The sequence below is a fragment of the Caloenas nicobarica genome, chromosome 1, assembly GCF_036013445.1.
Source record: "Caloenas nicobarica isolate bCalNic1 chromosome 1, bCalNic1.hap1, whole genome shotgun sequence".
In the NCBI taxonomy this organism is placed as follows: Eukaryota; Metazoa; Chordata; class Aves; order Columbiformes; family Columbidae; genus Caloenas; species Caloenas nicobarica.
The window spans coordinates 61,545,173-61,567,121 of record NC_088245.1 but is presented as its reverse complement, the minus strand read 5'-3'; the positions used below and the strand labels follow the sequence as shown (position 1 = coordinate 61,567,121).

General features: G+C 40.0%; 1 protein-coding gene across 1 annotated transcript in view; it reads right to left on the bottom strand.

Moving 5' to 3' along the window:
- The window catches only part of ALDH1L2 (aldehyde dehydrogenase 1 family member L2), a 35,937-nt gene extending 17,702 nt beyond the window's left edge, over positions 1-18,235 (bottom strand). Inside the window, 9 exon segments of the mRNA XM_065629250.1 lie at positions 1,569-1,694; positions 2,094-2,228; positions 3,265-3,354; positions 5,011-5,112; positions 5,956-6,121; positions 9,700-9,934; positions 12,064-12,205; positions 18,051-18,134; positions 18,137-18,235. Of these exon segments, the coding sequence (XP_065485322.1) occupies positions 1,569-1,694; positions 2,094-2,228; positions 3,265-3,354; positions 5,011-5,112; positions 5,956-6,121; positions 9,700-9,934; positions 12,064-12,205; positions 18,051-18,134; positions 18,137-18,235 (1,179 nt within the window).
- Between the last annotated feature and the right edge of the window lie 3,714 nt (positions 18,236-21,949).

Genomic DNA, 21,949 nt, shown 5'->3' with positions numbered 1-21,949 from the left:
ATGCTACTAATAAATAGAGAAAATGATACAAAATATACAAACCCAATTTTGAGTATCCCAGGGTAGCAGCGTAGCTTTGCACCCCCCCGCCCTCATCCCCCATGCGGAGCTGGCATGCCTCACAGCAAACCAGAAACTGGATTCAGGGGTGCAGGGCCTGGAGGTAGGCCTCAGATTTGCAGGCACGACTGGTAGGGTCCTCTTCAGATGCCGGCCATAGTCGAAGGGAGAAAGACCCTCGTGATCTCCCCCTATTATACGGTGTATGACATGGATGGAATGGAATACTCAGTTGGTCAGCTTTAGTCACCTGTTCTGTCCGCCCCTCCTTGCAAATATGTCCCGTTACCAGTTAACCTTGGTTACCACAGTAATAAATCTAAACATGAGCTTCTTCTGCATTCCATTGGTCATCTTATAAGCTTTGGGGCACAGTGTCTGAAAAAACATGTAGCTAAATTCAGAAAAGCGCAGTTACTTAGAAGGTATTTAGAAGAACTTAGCTGAAAGGAAAATTCACTAAAAGAGAGCTGGTCTTGTTTTTAACAAAACCAGGACAGGTGACATTTCTGACAGCTGGGCAGAGCTCAGAAGCAGTTTAAGCTGCATGCATGAGATGGAGATTTCCTCTAATATGAATAGTGAAATAGCTGGTAATGTAATATTTCAATTAATTATAATTAGGTTTCAGAGTTGGCAGATAGTGTCATGAACTGAAGAGTTCATATTTCTTTTTGCTATTGTCTCAGGTAGTCAATAGCTTCAGGCAACATTCATGTTTCTGGCAAAGAGGTTCAAGATAATCTTGAAGCGGCAGTTTAAAATATTAGTGCATCAAGCTGCCCAACCTGTACCAAAAGTTACTGACCCTGCAGCAGAGTTAAGCAGAAGGGAAGACATCTGTGATTTGCTTGCTCTGGCACAAAATTTTAATGACAGATGTGGCTTTCGGCTAAGCCCCTGACACTCATAACAGAGGAATGGATTACGTGAGAGGGCAGCAAAGTGCCTCTCTGGCTAATGAGAGTTTTCAGCTCCCGCTGCCCCATCGCTGCAGCCCCTTCTGAGGTTGTGGCAGAGGAGAGACAGAGCACACAGGTACAGGGGGAAAACTGCTGCATTTTCCTTTCAGACTGCTGTTCCCTGGAGCTCATCCAGCAGGACCACTCTGAGCACATCCTAGTGAGTAACACCACAGTGAGGAAAGGATTTCAGAACTGTCCAAGTCTGTCAGTGTGGAAAACCACTGCTGTGAGGTGAAGGTACATTTGTTTTTCCTCACTCCCACCTTCATCCTTTATAGATATTTACCATAGCTGACCCTGCAATCACTGTCTTTGTATCACTTGTATCTGAAAGAAAACTTTCTAAACTGATGTATAAGCACTCTAGCGAATTCCCAGTTCCATCTGAATTAATGTCAATAGCTAAAGATTCAACCCAATACTCTTTCAGTACATTTTATCGAAAATAATCTGCATGGCTAAATAAAAGATAAGCCTTGCCTCTAATGAGAAGTATGTGATGTTTTTGTCTGAATATCCTACTAAAGCAGTTTATTGCATTACCCTAATATCTTCTGCCATCTTTTTCTCCTCTTCTGTAAGTTCCAGGGCAGTTGTTTCATCCGCAGAGAAGTATTTAGATGCAGGGATCATTTTTCCATCCTCGAACTGCAGATTTCTCACTAGTACCTGAAAAATTAGAGGATGTGATTTTAAATTATCTTGGAGGCAATACAGCCTTGTGTGAAAAGTTTTTAGGCATTAATATGGTTATTGAAGTAGTAAAATAAACTGCTTGCAGGAAAACTGCTATGATGCAGGTAACTTAGCACAGGCCACTCCTACCTGTCTTACAGATTCTCCCCTAGTATTAGTACATTTCCATCTATATTGGAAATTAATATGGACTGAGTGAGAAGAAAATCATGAATGTCTTCTCTATAAGATGGTAGAGGATTGATAAACTCCAAGCAAATGAGCTGTCTGTCAGCACCAGCTGGATTTGTCAAGTCTGACAATTCCACACTACTTGCACTTCTTGCTAAAGTTATTCCATCCATGCTCATGTTTGCCTGGGTCAGCACTTACCATCTTCCCATCGTTACCAAAAATGACTAGACCATTCTTGGTTACAAGTCCAGGTCTTGAAGCACCTTTGATTTCCAGCTCTTGTCCGGCAGGCACTGAAGCATCAAGTAACGATGACCCATAAAAAGTAACCATCTACAAGCAAATGTAATTAAAAGTGCACAGATTCTAAACATGCTGTAAAATTCTAATATTGAAATTATACTGTTTTGAAGCTTTGATATAATACAAATAAAATATGAGTACCTACACACAGAAAACATGTTACAAAATTATTTCTACGTCTTTACAACCCAGGACATGGAAAACTTTGCAAGCTGCCTAAACCTCCAAAGCTGCTTAGCTGTAATAACGAGCATGCTGGAATCAGTGCGGAAAGGGAAGCAGCTCTGCCGGTGCACGCCCGAAGTGAGAGACTGGCCAAAGCCCAAATGTGACCAGTGATGTCCTCTGCTCCCAGGCTGGCAATGCTGAACATTACCTCCCTCTTGGGCTCCTCTGTTCTCTCTGGGCTCTCAAATCAGTACCAGTTTCTGGACGCTAGGGCAGAATCAGACTTTTGGAGCAGCCAACCAGCAGGTGGCTAATAGTTACGTAACAAAACCTGAACATCACAGCTAGGAAAGATAATGTGTTTTTTTTAATATTTTCTGTAAGTACTATGTGAATCAAATGTATAATAGTTTCAATACATTGGAAGAAAGCAGTTGATTTTGGATTAAATGAGATATATTTATTTCTGCAAATGATCTAGACTCAGATCTCCCTAAAATCAAAGCTTCCTTGTTATTTCAGTAGCTCATAGTGTTTAATTTTGCTGTTTATACTGTGATGTTGCCCACTGTACAGAATGGGTTGCATTATACTGTAATACAAGCTTACTTTCTAAAATGACTGGCACAGTCCAGTTCTACCCTTCTTACTTATTGCTTTGTACCATGTCCATTTTTTTTCAGATATTGCTCTTCTCTTTCTTTGAATTAAATGGATCTGTCATTAAAAAAAATCTTAACTACTGTGTTCTGTACGTTTCTTTAGGTGCCTGTTCTAGCTGCTCCAGTGTAACTCTCATTTGTATTCACCTATATGCAGACACTTTTAATTTTTTAACAAAAAAGGTCAAAAAGAGGGTATATAAAAGAAGAACATTCTTCTGGTTTTCAGAGCATACCTGGCCATCTATTGTTGCCCATGCTCCAGGCACTTTATCATGCCCTCGAACCCAATTGTGCAAAGCTACTGCAGGTTGGTCCCAGGAGATCTAGGAAATCAAGACATGCCAGTAAATTCTTCTCTGTTTAGGTATAAATCAACTTAGTAATGTTTCCCTACAGAATTACAAATTCTCCCTCCTTCTCTTTCAACCATTCATTTATTTAAGAACATAGAAAGGGTCTAGTCTATTAATAATAAAGGAAGATGAGTGATCTCCAGATGGCGAATCATCAAAGACCTAACAAATAGGATGCTCTTAGCACTTCTGTGTTCTGTGCAGTCTATATATTTTCATAGATTCTCCTTCTCACACTAATATAATGAAAAAATACTCTTGCTACTAGGTATTCATTGATAAATATTATGATTAACAGATTTAATAAGCACAGTAGAAATATAAATATAAATATAAATATAAATATAAATATAAATATAAATATAAATAGAAATAGAAATAGAAATAGAAATAGAAATAGAAATAGAAATGTGTGTGTCTGGAGTATCAACTGCTGAAAATTATCTATTAATTGCTTGGATGCTAAGTTCTTCGATAAATCAACAAACTTTTACCAAAATACTTTCCAATCATTTACTAATCCTTTATAAATTGTTTCATAAATCGAATCCCTACTACAACTTGCAATTCCTTCAACTCTTGGACGAAAAAGGAAATAATGTTTTAAAAATGTGATGTGTATTTCATATGTAACACCAGTGAAAATGTATTCCTTTTTCTTTGCAGTACTGTGAGCCAAAGTACAAAATGAATTAAAGAAAGTAGCAGAAGAACTGTTAAATAACAAAACTCAAATACTCAGTATCCTTCCCAGTTTAAGCACAAAGAATATTAAGAAGCAAGTTATAAGCCAATGAGAACGGGTTTACAGCAGGGAGATCAAGCTAGTTCACTCTAAGGAAGCTCCTTATATATTACATCAAAGGGATGAATAAAAGTATCCTTATGCAAAGCTATTTTTTTCTAAGTTAAATCAGAAATTGAAATATCATAAGAGCATCACCTACAATTTTTCAGGTGGAAAGGACTACATTCACATGGACAAGAGACTGAAATGGTTGGAATTTTTTTTTTTTTTTAACTCTTGCACTGGTCTAGAAGAGGAAAAGAAGGTATTACAGGCAGCATTCACTATCATTTTATGGTGGACTTCCCAACCACCAAGGAGATCCACCTAATGCAGTGGGGGCGCTTATATAACACAATTCTTACGTGGGTGTTTAGATAATTTTTTAATCTGTTGTTTGTTTACACGACCCATTTTTTTTTCCTGGTACCAACAGGAAAGATGCCAACACCTGCTTTTCCTAGCATCGAACCTATTTCTGGTAGAGAATTTAGTATGGACTGTTGGTAAACAAAGCGAACTATCTTCATTCAATGCTGTATTTAAAAGTATGGTAGCACAGTAAGAATCCACTGAAGGTGCAGCTGCCATCTGGCTGTGTGTAGATGATCCAAAGTAGGACACCAAGTTCCTAAATATATGTAACTGCTGAAAGAGAACCCAAAGGGAACCAAAAGGAGCCCAACCTGGGGGTCCATTACACACATCCTTGGAGTTATCCCAGGAATAAGAGTTGGGGAAACAGCTGAATTACAATTCATGTTAACTTGATATCACTACTATCTTAGTTAATAACTTTTCTAATTATATGCGCAAAACACTGTGTTATTTAACACTACCTCTGCGTTTTCCTTTTTCTGGATCCCTTCATATGTTGCCCCTTCTTTGGGCTGAGGTATACGAGGAGCCTTACCATCAGCAATTAGATGTACAGCTTCCACCTAAGTGAAAAAGTAACAGAGATAATGTTAGCTTGGTCTGCCTTTTTTCCACAGTCATACTTGTAAATGACAGAAAAAGACTTTCTGTCACAAGGGGAACTGGCTTATTTTTAAAGCCTAGAATTTCCAAAATTTAGGGGACCAATGCTGCACTGATTAACATACATATATGCTTAAACTTATTTGACAAAGAAATAGTCTGATAAATTTGGTGGGAGTAGCTAGTCACCAAACATATAGCAACTGCCTGAAGTCTGCAGGAGCAGAACAAGGCTCTATATGTTTGCATTCAACTATTTCCTTTTTCCTTCTGCAAAAAGTTATTTCTCTGCATTTAAATGGAGAAAAAATTCTTCTAATGATCCACACTGAGTATTTTACGCAATTTCTTTTCTTCATTTTAAAACAAAACAAAATGAAATGAAAGGACAAGCATACAAAATCCAAAGCAAATCCACCAGGGCTCTGAACTTAAAACACCATCTCCTCCTTTTTTTTTCAACCTCATCCCAAACTTTCTGTTCTCTCTGAGCTGGTAAAAAACTTCATCTTGTAAAAATGTTCAAGAAATCTGTGGAAAGAGCTACATTCCAGACAAATCCAACTTCTTGCCTGCTGTGGAAACAGGATATGCTCTGACTGCTGCCAGGAACGAATTGAAGCCACCTCCCCAGCTGTTGTGAAGCAGCAGAGCTCCACTGAAGCCCAGGAGTCAGCTGAGCACCACAGCCCCTGTCTTTCCAAATACAAGCATCTTGTCTATATTTCCTTTATTTTCAAACACCAGCAGATGGTTTTCTTTTCCTCCTAAAATGTAGATACATTTAGTACAGCTAGACATACCATCGCCTTTACTCCTTCTGGGAAAAGGAACCGGTTGTACAGGTCATCCACAGTGTCATTTTGTCCAACATCACATTCTCGCTGCAGAAGTATTGGTCCAGTGTCCAAGCCATCATCAGCCCAAAAAATAGTAAATCCTGCTTTCTTATCTCCTTGAATTAAAGTCCTGGACATTAGAAAAAAAGCCTTATAGTAAATACAAACAGTATGAAAGTAGTCGGGGATATCAACCCATCTTTTACACATTCATTTGTGTTGTGTAGATAGAAAAGAAAATCCTAACTATCTTTAATACTAGTTTCATTGCCCATTTCATAGCCAAGAACCCACAGTTTTGGTACTGTTGATGCATAGTTTCCACAAAGTGACATAAGAAATGCTGCAACTGAATTCAGGGAGTCTATCCAACAGTTCATTGTGACAATTATTTTTAAAGTGTTATGAGTGGTAAGATACACAAAGCAAAAGGTGTGCAATAGTTATGACATAATTTGAAAGATGGAAGCATGTACACAGCATATTATCTGAATAATTCATAGTTTAATATAATTAGCTAATGCTCACAACTCGTCTGTAGGTCAGCAAGGAAAGTACAATTGTCCCACAGCTGAAAAAGAGCTAAACTCAGAGTGGAAAATGACGGATATGCAACTGTTTAAGGGAAAGTTATTAAGGGAATTTATATCCAGCCAGATTCTCAGCTGCTGTGAAGGAACATAGCACCGCTTACAATAGACCTATGCCAATTTGCATCAGCTCAGGATCTGCCTCTGAATCTGAAGGGAACTTCAGCCACTTAAAATTTCCAGTTCTCCTTTGGAGCTGCATGTGCCTCAGAATGACATATAATCAAACAGAAGTGTGTTTAAGGGAGCAGTCAGAGAGATATGTATCTTTCCTACACACTTTTAACCATTTGTCTGCATGCAAAGACCAATGCCATTTTCTGTAAGACATAGCTAATGTAAGTATTCCCTTGGCAGTCCACGTTGTGATAGGATAATCTGAGATCTGCCTTACACACATGAAAAACCACTATTAATTGTAATCACTGAAAACTAAATTATTAAAAGGAGTAGAGCACACATTTGTGCAGAATGAGGGACAAACTAAAGACAACTGGAGAAGTTTGCAGGTTCACAAAAATGGAAGCTTACAGAAGTTTGGCTAGCCCATATCAGACCTTTCACACATTTAAGCAGCATCTCTTCTGTTTTATATTATGTACAAATGCCAAAAGAGCACCCTGGTGAGAAGTGCATGTCCTCTGCATGGCTGGAGGAGAAGAAGGTACCAAGGGCATATGTCCCTGATGCTGAATAGGTGACAGGATGAGAACTAATGTGTGCCCCCCTCCTCTGGCCACCAGCTCCCTCCACAGACAGCTGCTGATAACAAAGTGGCAGCAGCTGGAAGAGGCTTGTACAGGATGGAACGAGAAACCCTCAGAGGCCCAGGACCCTTGTTTGTGCCTGGTGCCCCTTTAGTCATGCCTAATTCCCACAGGCTTTCTCAGTCGTATTGCGGGGGGAAAGGGTCTGATGAGCACCAGGGCTGCAGCCACAACACATGAAAGAAGTTGTGATGAGAGCGAAAGGTGCGAGGGTGAAACACAGGAATGGTCAACCAAGGCCAAATCAATGCCAACATCTAGCTTGGTTTAAAGGTCTTAGGACAACAGCCTTTACCTGAGAAGAGCGGGAGCAGGTGCTTACAGAAGGAATATGCAAAACAGGGGAAGACTCAGTGATATACCATTGGGACACATTCCTGTTTCACCATTGGGATACATTCCTGTTTCTGGAAACCTTCACCTCAGAAACTTCCTGAAAGAGAGTTTGCATCTACATCTTCCTGTGAAATAGATCTTGATGAACTTTTCCTCCATGAAAACATCCTTCTAGAGCTCTCTGGATGTGCAGTTCCACAGTTTAATAACAGGCCGTATGGAGTAAAAGTACCTCCTCATTTAGTCATATCCTACAACCTGATCTCTTAGCTGACTGCTCTAACTTTTGGTTAAGAATGAGCAATTGTTCCTTATTCACCTTCCCATGTCTTTCATGTCTTAATACACTGCTAGCGTATTTCCTTCCCAATGATCTCTTTTCCAGTCTGAAGACTCCTAGTTTTCTCTCTCATCATGTGGAACCTGTTCTATAGCATTGACCATCTTTTTCAGCCTTTTCTGGAGCATTTCTGTAACTCCTTCATGCTCCAACTGAGATGCAGACAGTACTTAAGATCCTTCCATGGTCCCTTTTCTGAGCAGTAACAATGAACTTAAATTTAATTGCGCTTACATATGGTTAGTTTTTCTCCCCTTATGTACCTTAGTTCATATTTCTAAACTTTAAATTTGACCACCCATTTTCTTGATCTGACTTTCACATTATCACATTTACCCATTTGTGTAGAAATGGTATTTTTTATTGCAGATTGAAAACAGATTGACTAGTCTATAGTTTCCTGGCTTTTCCTCTGAGCCTGTTTAAAACTGCTGTTGCTCTTGCTGTTTTCCAGTCTCCCGCAGCAACACAATCTGAAGGAAGAGAAACCTGTGGAACCTTTGCTTGAAAGTCCCCTGGTCCTGAGAAGAGATTCTTATTCATTCATCAGTTTATCTAAAATCTCTTCTACTCACAGTTCAGCTCAATAGAATAGTTCTGACTTATTCTACATAAAAAAGGGCTGTATGGTAGTGGCATCTTAAGCTCCTCCATCCTGAATACCAATACAGATTTCCTACTATGGTGTTCTCTTTGATAAGCAACTTTTTTTATATGAAACGTGTATATCAACCTACATACCTCCCACCTTGAATGCATTGAGAAAGTTGTTATTATTCAATTGTATGCCTTTAAAAGCTGGTTCTTTATTTCTTTTCTGGGCTGCCTTACTCTCATTTTACACCTAATTTGCCGGAGTTTATGCACGTTTTAATTTTACTCACTCGGACACAACTGCCACTTTCTGAAGGATTTTCTTATGTCTCTAATAGTCTCCTTTACTCCTTAAGTTACTCCTCCTTAAGTACTTCAGTTTAGCAAAACCAACAACAAAAAAATCCACACCAAAATATGTCTTTACTTTGAATCTACAACATTTGTGTCATTAGATAATAATAATGCTGCCTATAAGAGTCTATTAAAATTGTTTCTTCATATTTAGACAATTTCTTATTGACTTTAAACACTGTGACAATGGCATTTCTGTTGTCACAAGAATGTTAGATCTGAGACTACTGAGATAATTATTGCAGTGTAGTTCTTCCACAGTAATGTTTTGAATCTACTCTTGTGCATTACTCAGGAGGACAGCAAGATAAGGTTTTATTCTTGTGGATTCTCTTCCCCCATCTCCCATCTCCCTTCTCTTCTGTGAAATCTTGGGCTCTGCATCAAGTCCTGTTGTGATAGTTACCTTGTGTTTGTGGGGGATGAGCCAGAACAGCAGTGTCCTGCCTATGAAAACTCCAGATTGTCAATTTACCCATGTCAATAAAATATATGAATGTACAAATCACATCACTGATCTTCCCAGAATAACAGCTGCACTTGTGTTGGAAATCAGAATGAATCTTAAGTATGAAGGGTAGTTCATGAACCAAATACTCAGCTGCTTCAGCGAAGTTCCTTCAGAGCAGTTGCAAGTCAACAGGACAGTGCCAGCATTCACACGAGTAATGGGTACAGACCAACATCCTAATGTGACACACGTGGAGTTTTGTTGCACAAAACTCACCAGTTGATTGCAGAAGCTCCACGGTGGCGTGGTAGGATAGATGGATGGTAAATAATTGAGCCATGTTTTGGGCAGTCAATAACATCCATGGGGATGAACTGTGTACAGAATGGAAGGACATTTAGCTCTGCTCCAACTGATTTGTAGGCTGCAACTACTTCCTTGATAGGCTTGCCCTTCGCTCTCCATCTGGGGAACTTGAAAACAGGAGTGCCGTCCTTCTCCGCTGCCAGTGCTGAGGGGCAAGAGCAATTTTTTTTAGATTTAAATTTTATGTTAAAAATTCAAACTGAAACCAGAGAGGTATTGCATGACAACTCAAGCAGATCAAGTGTATGATTACAGAGTGCCCTTTGTACTGTTTTGTATGCTATTTAAAAACCTTTGAGCTTGGATATATTTTATTGATTCTGTCTTTGATTCTCCTTCCTACAGCGTATGTCAGTCTCTAAGTTAACTTTTATGACTTGGCTAATAAATACCAAGGAAAGCAGAAAAGAATGATGAATGTTATTGACCACTTAAAAGTGACATTTCATTTCCTGTCTGGTCATCACATTTGTCTGTGACTGCTTTGGTTTAGCAGAACTTAATTGTCCACTTCAGCAATTTGTATGTGAATATGACTATGTACAACTAAGATTCACTCATGTCAGCGTCATTTTGCCATGTCATGCGAATAATACAGATGCTAGAGGCCTTCAGGCATTTCTCCAAAATTCTGTTTACTGACGTCTTCTGGATATGCTTTCATTTATCTGTGAGACACACAGCTACACCTAAAATTAGGCTCAAAAGTGACAAAAAAACCCTGTACAGAGAGACTTTTCAGGTATTTGATAAATTTCATTGCGCAACTGCTTAATAACTCATCACGGAGCAGGAGAGTGGAGTCAAACTCTACATCTGTTGAGTTGTATGTATAACAGGAAGAAAAGGGAAAATAAGATATTTGAAAACTAATCTAATTTAATATTTCTAAACACATTTTATTACTTTCCTTTTTCTTTTTTACTTCTGAAATTGGTTCTTGACTTTGACCTGAAGCATCTTTAGCCTATTAACTTAGGTTTTAAGTAAATACTTACTTAAATACTATTCCATGAAAATTACTGTGTACTGCAATTGTTTTTAGAAATAAAAATCATCGCTGTCTGAGGATATAGAAACATTAGCAAATTTCACTTGAGACTTAAGGTGTGTGAGTCATCTGGAAGTAAAAGGCAACAAAGTATTTAGTAGTGTTATTTTCCGATTAGGAGAGCAACAAACTAATTCTAGGGTTTAGTTAAAATAAATACATCATTGAAATCAGTGGAAGATTTGCTTATTTACATCTGCTAGTGTAATAAGTGCACAACAATACCTTATATAATGTCACCAAGTATTATGGTTTGCTTCCAGAGCTGGATGGTTGAATTGTCCTTTTCTAAACTAATAGTTGCGTCCTCTGATTTTTCCAAAGTGTGATTAAATCTTTTAATGAGGTGGAGTTACAGAATGTAATAAAGTAGAGAACTATATGCTAGTTTGGGAGTGCCATAGCCCAGGTGAGCAAAATTTACTTTTTTTAATTCCCTCACAAGAGTCCTGTAAAAACATGTCTGGACTAAAGGTATATACCATTCTGGCACTTCTATTTGCTAATCATATTAGCTCACTATTTTTGTGCCACGGAAAAAAAAAAGCAGTTACAATTCAGATGATTCCAAAGTAGCTTCTTTGTCACACTGGGTTCTGCTGTGTAAGTACAATTCTGAATATCTGTCAAGCAAGCAACTCTTTCTTTAGGAAGTCTGGAAAATCCTAATGCATCTTGGCAATGGTAAAAGGGAGAGCAAAGCCTCCTTTACCCTTTTCAATGGGTCTCTTATAGTCCAGGTGGAAGAGAAATAAGCTCTGCAGGTACACAGCCGCAGGCAAGCTCGTCAGAAAGGGCAGAAATCCAGGGATAAATAGTCCTGGCTCTGTGCCTGGACTGTCCCAGACAGCACAGTGAAACTGGTGGCAGATGTGTGTGCTTGAGCACAGGCTCAGCAGCAATTTGCTTTAAGATACAGATCTAGTTCAGGATGATTACCTCTAGGATGTACATTCAAATAAAGTAATCAGGTAATTTTTTTTTTTTTTTAATTTCATCATGTATGGCCCTGTATGGTTAGAAACAACTTTTAATACTGACTAACTAGCAAGGTTAAACCAGTTCTTAGGCTTTTGTTTGTTAAAGCATAGTTCTTGTGCTGAATCCAGTGTAATAAAGGCAATATATGCAACCCATTCCCATATAAATATCACATTCTCACGAAAAGGTAAGTTTGTTATGTATGCCTGTAATTTTAACATTTAGATTAAGGTTACACTTACCCAAAGGATCAGCTTGTCCATTCTTGTCAGGCACTGTGAATACTCCCACAACTTTATGGCCCTCTTTTCTCAGCTTGTTATAAACTTCTTGTCCAAAAATACTTTGACCTATAAGGGCTAGCTTTAGCTTATGTTGGTAAGCCTGGGGAAAAGAATTAAAAGAAGCCATGTTCTAGGATGCAACAAAACAAAACCGTTGTGGCTTATGTTCTTCTCTTGCTCCTTCTTGATCCATGCTCATTTCGATGAACATCTTTCTACCCCAATCACCTTTGAAGGAATACGAATCTATTTTTTGAGATTAATGACAAAAAATGTACAATTCAGAGAGAATGCAACATAAAAGTATCATCTGATACTGTCATCGATGTTTATATTGCTTTCCCAGTATTTCCATTAGACAGACCCACTGCTTGTTAAAAGAGGCATAACAGGCTGCATGACCTTATTCATAGTCAGAATTAATACGATAAGACACTAAAATATATTTTTAAAACAGATATATAAAACTGTTTTTCTAAGCATAACTTAGGTGCCTGAAACACACCCTCTAAATCCTTATAATTAAATGCTGGCATGTTATTTTCGGTTACTATGTATAGGTTAAACAAGACGCACTTGCGCTGTTCCTGCAAGTTAAAGGTAATGACCACCCATTTGATCTTCCTACAAGGCAACACTGCAAGGTTCCTTTGTTAGACTTCCACTGCCTTCTGCCTTTGCATCCCAATGCACTGGGCGCTTGCTTTTAAGCTCCTTCAGACTGAATAGGTGCCACTAGCTGCCCCAACTCTTTATTTTTAGGATAGTTAGAATCACCACACTACTATGATATCAGGATGTCACGTATTGCTATGTTATTCAAGTGCTTGCACCCTGAGAAAACTACTAATACCTTCAGAGTCTCTTTAGATTTAGGGGACACTTGTGCTCCTCTCCCACCCTACCTCCAGTCCCTTGCCTTTAACACCTCCTTCATGCCAGAAGTGGTGCTCCTGTAGCTGCAAGAACTGGGTTAGGCATGGACCTGATAAAATGTAGTTTATTCTTCACTGGATCTATGCACTAATCTGGTTCATTGCACTGCCACAGGTCCTAATGCAGGTTTAGCAGGGGAGCAGGAATGAGCACACAGGTGCTGGCAGAAGGGTAAAACTGTCCCTAACAGCAGCTGTCTTTACATTTTTCAGCAGCTTCTGGAATCTGAAAATCGGAAACCTTCAAAAAACAAATGGACCTGCAGACCTGGTTATGAAGGAAATGTCCACACAGAATAAACAGCAAACTTACCTTCCCCAAAGCTGCATCTGGTACAAACTATTCCTAGACTCAAACCATTAAAGATCCCTTCTCTTAAGAGGCCTGAATGAAAGGTAGAAAATAAATCCACATACTCCCCACCTTTATTCTTAACTTCACCTTTCCCAACTGGACTTTGACTGCCATTTTTTCTGAATGACCCATTAGATGCCACAGCTCAGGATGATAAAGAGGAATCGAAGCACTGTTTGAATATCTGGCATTTGTTCTGTATGTTGGCACTTGTATGTTTTTCTCGTCCCTCCTGTTTTCCCTTTCTTTCAGTGGCTAGGACATGACAATACCTTGACTAGGTGGGTTATTGACTGGATATCAGATGGTCTGGACTGTCCATCAGATCATACGACAAATTCTATGACAAAAAGAAATGTCCTGAAAAACAGGTTTCTCAAAAACACAGTCCATTTCATGACAATTCATTTTCCAGCTGAAATATTATGGATATATTTTGCTGGTTTCAAGTTACATTTTAATTGTGCAGTTGGGCTTAGAAAAGGGAGTTATGAATTGGTAGGTTCCATTATAGGAATATTGAAGCATGCATTTTATTTTCTATATAAACAAACAGGTAGTAACTATTTGTCCAGAGAGGATATTTTCCCTCAGAATGAAACTGCTTAGTAAAACTCTATTACAGCATTAGTCAGCACCTCTGCAACTGCAGTGGTATTAATAAGAAGTAGTAAGATGCAAAGGCACTCATAACTCAGGCTCTTGCAAAATCGGATTGTTATAGTTGGCTGGTAAAAAATGTCTATGAGACTGGTGATAATAATATACCTAACAAACGCTGCATTGCTGACAGGGATGCCTAAAATATGTCCACTATTTTGTCCTTAATAAAGAGAAGACTGTGTTCTGAATTATAAAGAGTAAAACTTACTCTTGCAATACTTATCTTGTGAGGCCCAATGGATGCAGGTAGATCTCATGACCAATGCTTTATGACTGAGATTTTTGATTTTACAGGAGAAATGCTGCTGCGTTATAAAAAATAATCACCAGGTTTTCCTGATTATTTAAGTCTAGCAGGCAAGTTGGAGAAAAATTAACGTGCTGGATCACTGAACATGTTTGGCATGTAATGAAATCAATTGATTTCTATACAGTGCTAATTTACAGTGACAGCCCAACTAGTATGTGGAAGAAACATTAAAGATAGTCCAGATGAGAGTTGCTTATTCTATTTTTGTCCTTTTGTTAACATCTCTCAGTAAAAACACAAGACTGGAAAGGTTCTCCTTAGCTAACAAATCTACTTCCCTGCGATCACAAGCAATCACGTCATACTATTGCTTTTATAAATGTATCCAACCTCCATTTAAAAATACTTTAAAAATACTGCTGTACTCTGTTTTGCTGATACTTGGCCAATCTTGTAATTTTCAGTTCAAATTTCTCACCACTTTAAGAGCTACTTTTTCTCCACTTATTCACAAAGTGTTAATAACATATGCATCCTTTGTTCCTAAACTTAACTTTTAGTTCATGTTTCCCTGTGAATAAATCATATTCTCATATTACATGTATCTGCATGCCAGTTCCAAATAATGATTTGCTGTAAATTAACAGAGCTTCAGTAAAGCTACGCATGCTTAATTTGTGCTAGTCGTGGAGCTGAGTCAATAAATGGTGAGAAGCAAAGAGAGAACTGTCCCCAAAGGAACCAAAAAAAACCCCCCAAACCTGGCAAAATTGAGAATATTACAGACTGGCTAAGTCCCATTTCTTCAATGCACAAAAGATTAGCTTGGCAGTAAATCAGCACTGCTGTCTCACACTTATAGAAAGCTACTCAAACGTGGGCTGATTTCAATTGCAAGATGGACCTGCTAATTGTGCTATGACCAGTGGTTCTTGAGTCGCTTCTCCAATGAATGGCACATGTGCATTACGTGATTTCTATTAACATCTGGCTTAGATGTGGAAATTTGCTTGTAGTGCATTAACACATACGCTGTCACCAGTAAAAGCAGGCGCCAAACCCACAAATCAGCCATGCACAGGATTTCTACTGAGTAAAAACACAACAAAGAAATTCCATATGTGGAAGGGCTTGTACCATCAGACCACAAATGCAATCCTTCATTTTTTGTCTTATTAGAAAAATAACAGTTGAGCAACTGCATGAGATCTTATAGCCACCTTGTATCTTATTTTGAAAATTCTCCTCAAGCATCGTTACATAAGATGAGTTAGACCTGTGAAAACGGGAAATCTTTTTAGAAGACTTTAATATAGACCTAAGACACAATTAAAACAGAAAGTTCTATAAGATTGCAAGGAAATGAAAAAGCAGTTTGGTGTTCTCTTTCTTACAGAAATGGCACACTTTGGCCAGCATACCATCACTAGAGTTCAGCAAGAAGCTGTAGAAAGGAAGCTCATTAAAGAACAGTAAAACAACCTTGCTGTTGATTAATGTGCCAGATGGATACTGGCTCATTATCACTAACATATGCAAACATTAGACTTTTTATTAGTTCTCTTAAGAGGCTATATTAGGTTTCTTTTGCAGTTGCCTGGCTGACTATGGACATGAAACATCCATTAACAGATACATGGTAAGGTTAATGGTCCTGCAGTATCAGAGCAGATTTTTTGCTTCTGAGTTATGGCAAACAATGCAGTTCCAGTGGCTTAGAGAGATCTGGCCTTTCTTTTATTACTTTAGTAATCATAGGACAATGTAGTTATTATGACAGTGGTACCAAAAGGTAAGAATTTAGAAGCTGGTGCTCACTCTACTGTAATTCCGTTGTTTTCATTGTCTGAATTTTTAATTTCTTCTTTAAACATCTGTTTTGCTCATATTGTAACACAGATCAATATTAATTCTCTTTCCCTGACTCAAGTGCTCCCAATTTGGATGAAGAAAATAAGATAAAGGTAATGAGTGTAATGCCTGAGAACTACTTGTACAAGCAATCTTATCTTAAATACCTAACTCATCTGAAAGTCCATTATTTTTTCACTGCCTCAATATGAAAACATATATTTAAGTTTAACTTCCCTATTTACAAATTCTGGCCATATCATCTGTTGATACAGTACTGGAATTTATTTTACAATTGTTCATAAAAAGATATACAGTATTTTAATGCTTGCTTCCATGCTTGCTTTCCATTCTTTTTTTCCTCCAAAACACCTAACCAAAAATAAAACTAATAAATAGAATTAAGCACTGCACAGAAAAGCACCCTAACATGCCGGTAACTATCCTGTCAAGTTCTAGTTCCTAAAAATGGAAGACAAGTCCAAGAACTACATTTTATTTTCTCAGGAGAGTCTAACGTTACAAAACCTATCCATAGGAGAATATTTCATAGATAAAAATAATTTTCTGTTACTGCTTCTTTTGAATAATTTTCTGTTACTGCTTCTTTTGTATGTGTATCTAACATTCAGTTCATTATCATTTTTCTAATCAAATTTCTTGAAGGCTAACATTTAGTAACTCCTACTCTGGTTACAAAGCTTACTATCCAAAACATTACAATATTTTATTTATTATGTATAAGAATTTAGTGAAGCTAGTATTTTAATATGTTACACTTTTTAAAAAATGAATGTCAAATTACATCTCTCTGGAAAAGCAGTACTGCACCTTTATATCTATTGAGGATGCCCCTACATGTGCTAAATTCCAGTGCCTCCAAACAGAAACCTGTTGTAGAGCCTCCCCTCCCATCTACACATCTACAGGCAATGTGTTCTCATCAGCCATTCGTTCACATTTTTTGGCAGTGCTGATTGCATTTCCAAAACGCTTATGTTAATTCTCTTTATTCTAACCCCTTCCACGTAGACACCTTAGCAGGGCTGCTGTCCTCACTCTAAAACAAGCAGTCAAACATGAAACGAAGAACAGTCTTCAGGAAAGCAAAAATCTCTGAGCTCCATTCAGCTTGCCAGACCTACACATCTGGATAATTTGGACTGGGCACAGCTCTCAGGGAGCAGGAGTTCTGCAGTCTATATATTTAACAGGACATAAAGAATAGCTTGGAACAAATGCGCAGAGCTGTAAAAAACTAAACCATGGGTCGCAAAGGAATTTAGGCCGTCAACGTCAACTCCGAGCAACCCACCATCCCAGAGCTAGGCGCCGCTGATAAGAAGGTCACAAAATAAACACTCCTCCTAGGCCAAAGCCTGGGGCTCCTCTCCAGCACTGGGAACAGGCATGGTCCTTCCTAACTGAGGAGGCACCCTTCAGCTTCTCACAGGGCAAATCCAGCGTGAGGTAGCGAACAGCCACGCTCACATTGTTCTCGACACGCCGTTACCGGGGCGCATCGCGGCATCGCTGGTGCCCGCTCCCTGCAGCTTCCAGCCGCATCCCTGCAAGACGCAGCGCCCCGATGATGGTTGCGATCCCGCTGGCAGAGCAGCCGGGCAAGATGCTGCTTCTGCACACAAACCGAGCCCCCTCCGGAGCCCCGCTGACCTTCCCGTGCCTGTACGGGCTTTACTAAAACCCCGGCACAGATAACACGCATCAAATCCTGAAAAATGACCCTTCCCGCCACTCCTCCTCGCTCGGCCCCTGGTTGCCCGGCACGCCGAGGAGCAGCCCCCGCCGTTCTCTCCCGGGCAAGGTACGGCATAGCCCGGCACGGGGTGGGGGGGCTCACGTCCCCTGCTGCCCGGCCCGCACCACTCACCGCGGCCGTCGTGCAGATGGTCCGCAGCAGCCGGGGGCCTGTCCGCAGCATCTTGCGGAGCGCCGCCGGGCCCACGGTTCCCTCGGCCGCCCGGCGAAAGACCGACCCGACACGGCGGCGGCGGCGGAGCGCCTCGTCTGATGCAACCCGCGTCGATGGTGCTGGCGCCGCTCCAGCGCCTGCATCCGCGGCCGCGTCGGCGCGCCCCCGCACGGGCCCGCGGGGACCGGCCAGGCGGGTCGGGGTGGGGGGCGGGCCGAAACCCCGCACCTGCCGCTCCCGCCGCCTCCCCCCGTCCCGGCCCCCTCGGCTGCTGCACGGCGGGACCGGCGCCGGGGGAAGGGCGGGGGTCACAGGGCCTGGGACTGGCGCGGTGGAGTGAGGGGCTCCCGGCCCCGCGACACGAGTCACGGCCACTCGGGCAGCACTTTGCGGGGCGAGGCGCATGCGGGACCCTCAGCACATCTCCCAGCAGGGGCCACGACACCCCCTGTCCACCACCGCCTCGGAGGCAGCTGAGCCCCTCACCGCCAGCTTTATTCCCTCCGTCAGGCTGCCTCACAGTCATGTCAATCTGCTGGGACAATCAAAGGATCACGTATGCTATCGACATTCATTTTTAGTTTATTGCATACCAAAAATGCCAATAGTTAGGTTAAAAACCACTAATGAGGGAGTGGAACATCTCCTTTATGAGGAAAGGCTGAAGGAGCTGGGTCTCTTTAGCCTGGAGAAGAGGAGATTGAGGGGTGAACTCATTAATGTTTATAAATATGTAAAGGGTGAGTGTCACAAGGATGGAACCAGGCTTTTCTCGGTGACAACTGATGATAGGACGAGGGGCAATGGGTACAAAATGGAACACAGGAGTTTCTGTTTAAATTTGAGAAGAAACTTCTTCACAGTGAGGGTGACAGAACACTGGAACAGGCTGCCCGGGGAGGTTGTGGAGTCTTCTTCTCTGGAGACATTCAAAACCCACCTGGACGCCTTCCTGTGTAACCTCACCTAGGTGTTCCTGCTCCAGTGGGGGGATTGGACTAGATGATCTTTCGAGGTCCCTTCCAATCCCTAACAGTCTGTGATTCTGTGTAATGACATTTTGGAAGTCCATATCATCAACATCACCAGGTATTTTTGAAGCAGCTCATTTTACTTATTAATAATATTTTTTTAAAATTCTTCTAGCATTTGAGGTTGCCTATAAACATAAAAGTTTCAACTTCACTATTTTTCTAAAGTCACAACAAAATCTTCTTGTCAGAGGCATGGAGAAGGATCTTGAAAATACAAATTCAAAGTGCTAAAAAAATCAGAAGGAAAATTATGCCAAAAGGGTATGAATAGCGAACACAAATGCAGATAGTATAGGAGTAGTGTAAGCATCATTGCAAACTGGGTCATGTTTAAAGCAATACTCAGTCTTAAAGAACAAGGGTGGGTACAAGGCTGAAATGCACTGTTCCTGTCAAGAAAACAAGGAAGGAAAAAAATGGAGAAGCTGGTCATCATCAACCACATCAGAGAAGACAGAAGCAACACAAGTGAAATTTATGATCTGCAGGGATCTCACTACAGTAGAAAATAGACAAATTCTTTCCTTGCACTTGCAACCATCCATGTCTCACTGATTTTTGGATGCTTTCCTGCAAAAGAAGCCCAACAGTAATCCCCAGGGTTTAATTTCAAGGCCCCCCCCCACTCTTCTTCAAGGCACTTCAAATGCTCAACTGTACCTGAAAGAAGAGCACTGCTGCAGAACTGCTGCTTACTCCGGGCTCAGGGGACAGGGGAAGGAAAGGCACTGCAAGGACCAAGTTGTGCCATTCCCAAAATAATAATAAGTCAGGCTGGCACAACACAGTCCCCCCAGAGAGTAAAGGTACACAAGGGTTTGCATTATGACTCTCGTAACATAATTAATTCATCGATTTACTCCTGTGTAGCAAAACTATATCCTGTCTTTTATTTGAGGCTCTTGGCAGTCCCATAAGTGTAGGTGGCACCAAGCAGAATTAACAGAAATGATAATAAAAACTTTTTAACTAAAATAAAACACTGAACTTCCCTTTTGCAATGAAAATTCAAAAAAGAAAAGCACTAGTCAGTTCCTATAATTTCCTCTCTATGGGGTGAAAAACCTAGGGGAGTACTTGGCCCACTTCAGTGAAGATTCTTCTTACGATGCCTTTGTTTGGAGTATGTATTGGTTTAACAGACTATGGAATAGTCAACTGAATGAATTAGTGCATTTATTTGCTCTGAGACATTAAAAACTAAACTAGTAGAATTCATCAAAAAGTCCCATTAACAAGGAGGGAAAACATGTTTATACAAGTGGTTCTTTCTCTACTGTCTCTGGTACTGCGGGTCTAAAGAGAATGGTGTGCAGTAATACCAAATTTTCACTAACCAAGCTAAAAGACTTATTTTTAAAAGAGTATATATTCTTTTTTACTGACTACTTCTATGGGTATGTCACCTTGTATCTTCTAACTATCTCACATAAAATCTACACAATTTCATTGTTAGAAGTGTTTCTTTAAAATACTCTCTCTTTAAACTGTACATTAAAAACATTCAAACTCATAATCTTGTTAGACTAAAATGCATCGTTTAACTACTACAGGCACTGTTGGTCTGAAATACCTGTCGTTAATCTTCTTGAATTAGCAGTTTCTTTAAGAAAGGTTAATAACTGCACAGTTCGATAGGTCATGTTGTAGCAATACAGGGACTATACACACACATGCACAAGTCACACAACCGATCAAAACCACTGCGTGCTCAAATAGAGACCTAGCCCTTACTAAGGGAACTATTTCACTACCTCAGGCAGCAGGATGAATTAGTGTTATTTGTAGCCTTCCTATGACTTGATGGAAGTTGCGCAAATTCCATACAATAGAGTGCAAACAACTATTACTGTAAAAACTGGCATCGAAATGGTCCTATACTGCAAAGTTTGGAGCTAGATTCAAGCATTGCTGAAATTCATCAAACCAAATCCTTATTCATGATCCAAAATGCTCTCCAAATAGAACACCACATACTTGGCATTTAACCGTTGGCACACAAGCTTAGGGCAAAGTACTTTTTTCCCTGGATAAGCAATTTGTAATGATTTCTGGCTCTATTCATTATACATACACAAGACAGACAACACAACAATGCATGTGTAAAGCACCAAGGCATTTCCAAAGAAATCCAAACCTATTGAGACAATAATATATCTCCATTTACTTCACAGACTACTAAAATGTCAGGTGACAAAAGGGAAAAGTCACAAGAGAAGGTGTCTGTTGTCAACAGAATCACAGTATAAAGAAGAGCTGGGGAGTAAGATGTGGGCTTTACTTTAGGTTTCATAGTAATGAGAGGGGTAGTGAGATGAACTAGGACAAGCGTGTGCTAAATCACACGCAAGGATGGTATCTGCATACTGTCAGCATCTTCCTTATGATCAGAGTGATGAACTCATATGCATGGGTTTTAAGAACCACTTAACAAATTGGCTATTTAGAATTTCAAGGATCAGTGTCAACATTTACAGTCAATTCAAACCATATGTTTTCTGTCATCCAGAAAATGATTACGTTGACCTGTCTGACAATGAGCAAATGGGTTTTATGTGAGATAGTAAACTCCAACATCAGTGTTAAATATTGTAATGGTTACAATACACTCCCCTGGCCTTTATGTTGTTTGGAAAAAGTGACGCAAAGCATTCCCCACTGATTTCTGCATCCTGGTCAGAAAAATACATTGCAAATTATCAGTGTCCTGGTTATCTGGGGAGAAATCCTTTCTCCAGTGGTATCAGTGTAAATTTATGCAACCAGTTTGGAGCACATTTTATACACTAAGTTTTCTCTCTTGATTCTTATTTCCAGGTCTGC